We start from the raw sequence: 10,327 nt of genomic DNA, 5'->3' as shown, positions 1-10,327 counted from the left end.
ACACTTACGCACATATGTATACATGCAGAATTGTCCTTGAAAATACATACACAAGCGCATGAACAAATCCATATTCTCATCGAATATAAATATATATCTATATGTACAATCGTACATAAACTCTTTTGGTCATCCTTGAGATGTGGGAGTCAAAATATATACTTAATGGTCCAAATGTTAAATGTTAAATTTTAGATTTAAATTTAAAATTCTTCCGACGAAAATGGGTACTTCTTTTGTTTTTTCTAATGTAATTGATCTTTTCATGAATAAAAATGCATCTGAAACAGTTGGAGTGAATCTCTTACTTTTTTTTCATTTTCTTATATTTTCCATTTTCTTACTTTTTTGCCAATTTCTTACTTTTTCCATTTTATATCCCACAGGAATCCAACAAACAAGATAAAAGTGATGAAGAGTCCCGAAGTTTAGTAGAACCGGAACCAAGCAAACGTCAACAGTCGACACAAATGAAGTTCATAATCCTCCACTATTCTCCGTTCAAAGCCGTTTGGGATTGGATAATCCTGCTGCTAGTTCTGTACACAGCCGTGTTTACTCCCTATTCAGCGGCCTTCCTTCTAAATGAAGACGAAATCCGAATGAAGCTAAACAGGGATGCTGCGACGCGCCTGAAAAACGCCGAGACAAGCAAGGCGGATCCCCTGGTGATAATCGACCTCCTTGTTGACATTATGTTCATAGCTGACATTCTTATTAACTTTCGAACTACATTCCTTCAAAATGGTGAAGTGGCCAGTGATCCTCAGTTAATTGCCAAACACTATGTGAAAGGATGGTTCCTTATTGATGCTATTGCTGCCATTCCTTTTGACTTGCTACTGTTTGGCTCAGGCACAAGTGATGTGAGTTAAGACCATTTTTATTTTTTTTTATCTTTTTGTAGTTCATAATGTTATTTTCTTTCGTTTTTATTATGAATATTTTTTTTCGGTTTTCCAAATTATCCGATGAATATTTTTTTAATGAATTTTAAAATTACATTTAAAATTAGTATTTTAATACTTCCGAAATTAGTAACAACTCATGCTTAATGGGGACACTTGGACGATTCTCCATAAACATTGGAATCGAATATCCAAATATAATACAAACATTACAAAGAAATAAGGTAATTCCACGGGAAATACTAATACCGATAATAATAATAATAACAAACACCATTTCTCATTATCTAAAAATACTTTATCAGTTGTAATGAATGTGTGGCTGTGTAAAAGGAATTTTAGTGTATTCAAGATGTGAAATAACATTTTCAAATTAGAATAACTCTATTTGTTCCGATATTTATTCATATATTTTTACATTGCGATTCTAAATGTCATTTGGGACTGGAATAGTACGATTCTTATAGTTCATCTCAGATATAAGGCATCTGACCTTATTCTCAGGATAACAAATATATATATATATAATATATATATATATATATATATATAGGGAGGGGTATGTTTATATATATATATATGTGTGTGTGTGTGTGTGTGTGTGTGTGTGTGTGTGTGCAATAAAAATTAAAAATTCAGATAGACAAACCATTAAAAACACATATGTGCGCGGATTTGGTCAAGGTAGATTGCGTCTAAAATTAAAGCATATATTAATATATCGAACATAGTGATAAAATAATAAAAGATAAAAGGCGGTGAGCTGGCAGAAACGTTAGCGCGACGGGATAAATGCTTAGCGGTATTTCGTCTGCGTTACGTTGTGAGTTCAAATTCCTCCGAGGTCGACTTTGCCTTTCATCCTTTCCGGGTCGATAATTTAAGTACCAGTTCCGCACTGGCGCCGGTCTGTCCTTGTTTATCCCCTCTATGTTTATCCCCATGTAGGCAATAAGGAAATAAGAAACGTTTGCACGCCGGGCGAAATGCTTAGCGGTATTTCGTCTGTCTTTATGCTCTGAGTTCAAATTCCGCCGAGGTCGACTATGTTCTTCATCCTTTCGGGGTCGATTAATTAAATACCAGGTTCGTACCGGGCTCGATCTGAGCCTTGTGGTTAGAGTAGAAAAAAATATTGTAAAAGAACGTTTTTAAAGGATTTGAAAAAAATAGTCAAAAGTTAATTATAGGCGTCTAATAAGGTTTCGGGTTACAATTTTAGGTGATAATATTCCGATAGCCGTTTCTGGGATTTATTCTTCCGGATGATAAATGGATCTTGAAATCCATTTTCGGAGGATGTCTCCTTCGTCAGGAGACATATGATATTCACGGTAGATATGCATTCAGTGCATATTATCATCTAAAATAGTAACAAAAAACATTATTAGACGCTTATTATGAACTTTTGACTATCTTTTGAAATGCTTTAAAAACGTTCTTATATTTCAGTATATTATCACTATGTTTCTACACTCATATTTATATATTGATATCTATACATACTTTTAATATCCTTATATTTTTCTATGTTCGATATATTAATATGGGTTTAAATTTTGGACGAATTTTACCGTGATCAAAAATCTGCACACCTATGTGCTGATTGTGGTTTGCCTAATATGAATTATTTTCCTTTTATTTTCCATACCTGTCTAACGTCTTATGTTCGACTTGAGCACGTCTAAGCAATCTACATATTTCGTAAGATAAGTATGATACATGTATATATGTGTATAGTTGTGTGTGTATGAGTGTTGTCTTCAGAAACATATATATGAACATACATACATACATACATACATACATACATACATACATACATACATACATACATACATACATACATACATACATACATACATACATACATATATACATACATATATACATATGTGTGTGCTTAATGTTAGAGTCAAATGAGGGAAAAGAGTCTGTAGTTCTTCATTATTTGAATTCGCTTTTGTTTTTGTTTTTCGCCTTTGTTTGGAATCGTTTTGTTTGTTTCTTTTTGTTTTTATGATTGTTTTTTGCATTGATTCTACCGAAATATCTTCGCAATCGTCTGGTTAATTCCCAATCTTAAATTTCTCCTCAATTAACAGAATAATTTAAGCTATTGCAATTATATTTGTTTCTGAATTTCATTTTCTTCTTTTACTTTGAAAACTGAAATTAATTATATTATGAGTCACCTCAGTGTGCGAGATATTGAAATATATCTCATCTCATAATTACACAGCATTTGTAAAAACGTGTTTAATTTCTGAAAGTCATTAAACCTATTTTAAAATCTTGTACTTCAAATTGTGAATCCCTCCGTCACAACTCCACAACTATGCTTTCATTTTCTGAAATTTTATAATAGGATAGATTTCTTAATACCAGTTTTTTTTTTCTTGTAATGTTACAGATTTATTTTCCTTAATTGTTCGCGAATATTTTTAATTTCAGCGGTGTCACTCCTTGATATGTTAAAACTAATGGATTGAAATATTTCCATTAATCTAAATATTAAGAAATTAAAATACTGTTTTTAAATGAGAGACAACGCCAGCAATTTTAAGTGGAACGAATTAGTGAATACTATTGACCCAAATATTATATTGCCATTGTTTTATTTACCTCAAGATGCTGAAAGGCAAAGTTCTTCTCAACTGGATATTAAATCAGAAAGTAAAGACCCTGCTTAAATACAGCAAAGAATATTATCCGACGATCTAATGTCTCTGCCAGTTAGCTGCCTTCATTTATGAAATTACATGACGCAAATGTAATAACAGAAAATATTACCTGCTAAAACGATCGATTAGAGCTGCATATTTAAAGTAAAAGCAGAGAAGCATGATATTTCACATTTCACATGGACAGAATACTTCGTATTCTCCAACGGTTTCTGATAAACTTCAGTAACTGTATATTTGCATAATTGTGATACATTTAGGATTAATTTAAATTTGATTATTTAAATTGAGTTTATTTAATATTCAAATGATTTTGGTAAAGGCAACTTCCAGGTTAATTCAGTTTAAATCAATTTAATTTCAGTTAATTATTTAAGTGTTACAGTTATGCAACTTTACATTTAGGGGTGATTATTTTAATGAAACCGATATTGAACACAAATGAGGTGTGAACTATATATGACGTTAATGCTTTTCAACTTCTATTCTAAGTATGTAACAGAAAACATATTTCGCCTATCGGTTATATCTCAGAGCGCTCCTATGTATGTACGCACGTATGTATGAATGAATGCGTGTTTGTGTGCACGTACGAATGTGTGTGTGTGGTGGGGTAGTTTAGTGCAGGAAGTGATAACTTGAATAAAGGGAAACATAGCTTACAGAATGCTCTTGTACCGAGACATCTGTCCGTTATATGTGATCATCTATGAATGACTCTGAGTGTTTTTCTATATAAGAGAAACTGATGACAGTAGAGGTGTTCGTATAGACCTTGCAAGTCAATGTATGAAATAACAGAGGGAGAGAGATTCAGACGACAGATGGTCATATACAGATTGGTGTTTAATTTGTACTGTTTGAAACAAATCATCCGCGAGTAAAACAACAAAAAATTATTAACTATTACCTATTTCTTTACTACCCACAAGGGGCTAAACACAGAGAGGACAAATAAGGACAGACAAAGGGATTAAGTCGATTACATCGAACCCACTGCGTAACTGGTACTTAATTTATCGACCCCGAAAGGATGAAAGGCAAAGTCGACCTCGGCGAAATTTGAACTGAGAACGTAGCGGCAGACGATATACGGCTACGCATGTCGCCCGGCGCGCTAACGTTTCTGCCACCTCGCCATCTTGTTATTAACTATTACCATTCACCATAACTGATTTCGAATTTAGATTAGTCACCGTCTTATTTTTTAGTCAGGAGTGAAGGCAATGCCCATGATGCCTGGCACGGCCTCCGCAATTGACAGAAGAGAAGGAAGTATGTATCCTCAAATCGGACACAGAGTCTGAATGCTTGCACCACTGATTAGCAATAAAACACCAAGACGTTGATTAAATGGATGCAGTACTTGATAAGTACTTCGGAAAGATGAAAAATAAAGTTTACCTTTCGAACGCATATTGTGATAAAACGTAGCTAAATGCTCCCGCGATAACAGGTTCAAGACCAGAAAACAAGGACCCACCACAGAGAACTACAAGACAGTCTAGAAAGATTTTATTATTGATGCCCAGTTTAAGGAGGGGACGTGGCAGGCCTGTTAGGGAGTCGAACAAAATGCTAAGCTGTGCTTCTTTCTGCCCTGAGTTCAAATACTGCCTATGTTAACTTTGCCTTTCATCCTTTCTAGGTCGATAAGATAAAGTACAAGTCAAGTACTGATTTGGATGTAATTAATTACCCGCTTCCTCTAAAATTGCTGGCTTGTTTCAAAACGTGAAGTAATTATTAATGTCCAGTTTTGGGGTAGTTCTTAGTAGTTCTCGAATTAATGTACAGAGTAACAAAAACAAGATGGCTCCTCCGTCAAGCTCGACGATTGATGTTCAGAAGCTCGATCAATTAAACAATCCAAGTATTAGATTATATTGTAGTTGGCTTATTATTCCACGAGTAGTTGCGCCCTTAATTTAATCCTAATGCAGCGTGACACGTCGGTAGATAACATTGTCTTTGTGAATTTCTGCTAAGGTACATTCGATGAGTTCTATATAGTTCTAGTTGACAAAGTTTCACTCATAAATCTCATGTAAATATATGACTATAGTAAACTCTGCTCGCCTGAATTGCTAAGAGGTGGGATTGAAAACAGGAACCCATAATTGTGAACTGAACTCCCTGACCATTAGACTCTTTACTCATTTTTACTCTTTTACTCTTTTACTTGTTTCAGTCATTTGACTGCGGCCATGCTGGAGCACCGCCTTTAGTCGAACAAATCGACCCCGGGACTTATTCTTTTTGTAAGCACAGTACTTAATCTATCGGTCTCTTTTGCCGAAACCGCTAAGTGACGGGGACGTAAACACACCAGCATCGGTTGTCAAGCAATGCTAGGGGGACAAACACAGACACTAAAACATATACACACACATACATATACACACACACTTATATATATATATACGACAAGCTTCTTTCAGTTTCCGTCTACCAAATCCACTCAAAAGGCATTGGTCGGCCCGGGGCTATAACAGAAGACAGTTGCCCAAGATACCACGCAGTGGGACTGAAGCCGGAACCATGTGGTTGGTTAGCAAGCTACTTACCACACAGCCACTCATGCGCCTATGAATGTATATTTAATAAGATAATGTGGTGGTAATAATGTGGTGGGTAAGTTAAGCCGACGAACTGGAAGAATCGTTAGAACGCTGGGTAAAATGCTCAGCGGCACTTTTTCCGTCTTTGGGTTAAAAGATCAAATTCCGCTGACGTCGACTTTGCTTTTCATACTCTTAAGGTTTGATAAAAAAAAGCAGTTTTTGAGGCACAGTGAGTGTCATGGATACTGCTTACCCCACTCACTAGAAGACAAACACGACTAATTTCTTACAATTTTATTGTAAATCTCTACCGCTCTAACGATGACTGAATAGACTCCAATAAATTTAGTATGAGTGACCAAGACTTATGTAACATCACAAATGCAAGCATATAGTTTTCCTCACTTCTCAGATATATTTGCTGTGTAGTTTTAGCCAAATAGTAACTTCCTGTTTTCTTCAACTGACGGTGACATGCATAACATGAGCCACATATTCTTAGAATAATTTATACATATAATGCTGTGTGTGTGTGGCAGGTTTGGTAGCCTTCAACTAACACTATCTCCTCCGAGACCCTGCGGCGCAAGTTAACCAAAATTGAGAGTGTGATAGACGAAGGCTTACTCTTACTTCCGTAGGAGAAAAAAAATTAAATCGGACCATGCTAAGACCAAAACTTATTTACATCAAAATGGTGCTTTTTTCTATGAACATCCCTATTTTTTTACGATTTTTTGACTGCTGTGTCGCTATTTTTCAGTGTATTTCAACCAGAAAAATGTTCACGTAAAAAGAATAACAAGCTACATAATGCAAAATTTTTACTTTTCAAAAAGTCCAATTCTAAAGGGTCGAAAAGAAAACAAACCCGAGCAACACCGGGCTATACTGCTAGTTTACAATAAATACATTGCGTTTTTCAGTGAAAATATGATAGGAAGGGTCCGTTATTATGTCACTGAACCTTATCTAAGAAACTAAAGCCCGTCCATGACTCGTTGCTATTAGGTTCAATTCAGCTTTGAGTCAATAAAGCAATGGTCAAAGTGTTCCGTTGAAGACTCCATCGTTCTATCGGTCTTAGCTAGTTTAACATATTTGAAGAGTACAGGCAGCTTAGAGAAAGATTTGATTGTTACTGTTATTAAACATACACCCGTGTTTTGCAAATAAAGGGTCGTTCACAAAGGAAATATATTATATAATATAGAGAGGCACCACCAGGACAGGTCTACATAACGGTGACTAATACTTGTGTCATACACTATTAAAATCAGAGGGGAAAACCTCATATCTAAGCAGATCAAATACATTCTATGTATTATTGAGAAAGCTATTCAAGATCCATCTATCAATCTGAGCTTCAAAGCAGTATGGAGGATGGGATCATCATTTACGATATATAACACCGCATCAATTGTGATACTCCACCTGCATGACGGATTGCTGTTGTGTAGCTGTAAGTCACTTCTGAGGGAGAACTCCGATCAAAGGTTTGGAGTGTGAAAATATTCTTTTTTTTTTCTGGTTTAGCAATGATAAGACAATATTCTTCAATATCTGCCATTTCTTAAGACGATAAATTCTGATTTTTAGTGAGATATAGCTGCTATTTCTAACAATCAGATTCCACACGGACAGGCTCTTATAAACGCTACACAATCTTTCCATTGGTGAAGAATAATTGTTTTATTTGAGGATAGTTGTAGGGTAGTCTTAACCATCTTTGACATTGGTGCAGAAAGATTATAGAATCGGCACCATTATAAGTAGACATATTTATAATTAAAGCCACAAACAGTTAGAAACTACCAGGGGCATTGTGAGTTTGGCAAAATAGAATGATGGAATATTAGAATTTGCTCATTCTAATATTCTCTTCTATTTTTCGATCCCTCGGGGACGTTGCTAAATATAGTATTAGAATATTAGAGTTAAAGTGGGGCTGTGCATATAACATTCCATTTGCCGTTCACTTGTGTACAAATCTGAATATAAACATTTCTTCGCTAAAACATAGTATCTTCATTTAATGGTCCTGTTTCGTGGTGATAAATCTTTAGTTAAATATATTCAATGAGAATATTATATACTGAATTTATATTGAGTGCTCAATTGTATCAAAGTATTAATACTATTAAAGTATTTATATATTTAATACGTGCGATATATACATATACATATATATTTTTAATAATATATTATTATTAATATTAGGAAATCAATATCAAAACTCCTCAGAAAGGTATACACGTGTGGAAATAATTGTTGTATTAAAGATACATAAATAAATAAATAATATTTACAGGCGCAGGAGTGGCTGTGTGGTAAGTAGCTTGCTAACCAACCACATGGTTCCGGGTTCAGTCTCACTGCGTGGCATATTGGGCAAGTGTCTTCTGCTATAGTCCCGGGCCGACCAATGCTTTGTGAGTGGATTTGGTAGACGGAAACTGGAAGAAGCCCGTCGTATATATGTATATATATGTGTATGTGTGTATATGTTTGTGTGTCTGTGTTTGTTCCCCACCATTGCTTGACAACCGATGCTGGTGTGTTTACGTCCCCGTCACTTAGCGGTTCGGCAAAAGAGACCGATAGAATAAGTACTGGGCTTACAAAGAATAAGTCCCGGGGTCGATTTGCTCGACTAAAGGCGGTGCTCCAGCATGGCCACAGTCAAATGACTGAAACAAGTAAAAGAGAAAGAGTAAAAGAGATATAATTCAAAACTTTTAAACTGTCATATACATTATATATTTATACATATTTACATATATTTTTATACATATTTATATTTATTTATTTATATATCTTTAATACAACAAATATTTTCACACATGTATATCTTTTCTGAAGAGTTTTGATATTGATTTCCTAATATTAATAATAATATATTATTAAAAATCTCTCTCTATATAAACGGCAGTTTGTCTGTGCGTGTTTCTGTGTGTCTGTTTGCTTGTACCCTCACTCTGACCACGGCTTTCAACCGATTCTGATGAAACTTGATACACACATAGCCCAATGTCATAATTCAAAACTAACGCAGTGAAAATTTTGAAAAGTTCCCCCAGTTCTGAAAAAAGTCGATAAATTCGACATGGGGTCGAGAATCAGAAACACAAACCGCAAACTGTCTAGGGGACGCAACTCCACCTTTTTTTACTCTCAAAAAAAATTTACCATCATTTTTTCCCATTTTTTTCGCTATTTTTTGGCTATAACTCTCTAAAAATGCTTTATAGTTATTTCCTTTACAAACCTGAGCAACGCCGGGCGATACTGCTAGTATATATATATTTCTTAGAGATGTACTTTTATTCATAGAAAGGACAGAAACACGTAAACTCACTAATTTTCACTGTTATATTCGTTTATAGAAATACCTTTCTCACAGTCACACCACATAACTTTATGCAGGAGGAGATTGGCTGTTCTCTGAACCCGGTAAAAATGCTGCTGATTGTGTAAGCTTCGAAATATATACCGCAATATTTAACATTTAAAGAAAGATCTAAATGGATATCAAATTTGCCAAGGGGACAATATCAGAGGATGAACAACTGTACTCGGATACTGAGTAAGCTGAAGGCGCCGAGCTGGCAGAAACGTTAGCACGCCGGGAGAAATGCGTAGCCGTTACGTTCTGAGTTCAAATTCCGCCGAGGTCGACTTTGCCTTTCATCCTTTCGGGGTCTATAAATTAAGTACCAGTTACGCACTGGGGTCGATGTAATCGACTTAATCCGTTTGTCTATCCTTGTTTGCCCCCTCTGTGTTTAGCCCCTTGTGTGTAGCAAAGAAACATATATAGCCAGATCGAAATAGGTATCATCAAATTTTCCAAGGAGACATTATCAAATGATTAACTGTTGCAGCTGAGATACTGTTTAAGCTGATAAAGATCACTTGTCTGTATCGGGCATTTTGGTGAACAAAATCGATCGAGAATGAGTAAGGATTTCTAAATCTCAGGTCAGATCATATTGTTTAGATCGCAAATACATTATTTTTGATGAGTTATCATGAAAAAGCGTAACGAAATCTTGCTATCTGTTCATTGCTAAATTGATATATAAGTTGTTGGATTTAGCTGAAGTTGATATTCGATGCCTTAAATATCAACATCAGATAATGACGTTTGCACCTACAGGGTGATTTTAAA

General features: G+C 35.1%; 1 protein-coding gene across 4 annotated transcripts in view; it reads left to right on the top strand.

Moving 5' to 3' along the window:
- Nucleotides 1-385: 385 nt before the first annotated feature.
- The window catches only part of LOC115216506 (potassium voltage-gated channel subfamily H member 7-like), a 263,445-nt gene continuing 253,503 nt past the window's right edge, over nt 386-10,327 (top strand). For all 4 annotated transcript variants that reach the window (XM_036506283.1, XM_029785942.2, XM_036506282.1 and 1 more), the window contains exon 1: nt 386-866. In XM_036506283.1, the coding sequence (XP_036362176.1) occupies nt 471-866 (396 nt within the window). In that variant the 5' untranslated portion in view covers nt 386-470. The remainder of the gene's footprint in view (nt 867-10,327) is intronic.

This window comes from Octopus sinensis, linkage group LG10 (genome assembly GCF_006345805.1).
Source record: "Octopus sinensis linkage group LG10, ASM634580v1, whole genome shotgun sequence".
Classification (NCBI taxonomy): domain Eukaryota; kingdom Metazoa; phylum Mollusca; class Cephalopoda; order Octopoda; family Octopodidae; genus Octopus; species Octopus sinensis.
Note: the sequence above shows the minus strand (reverse complement) of the source record. Positions and strands in the feature narration are given on the sequence as shown.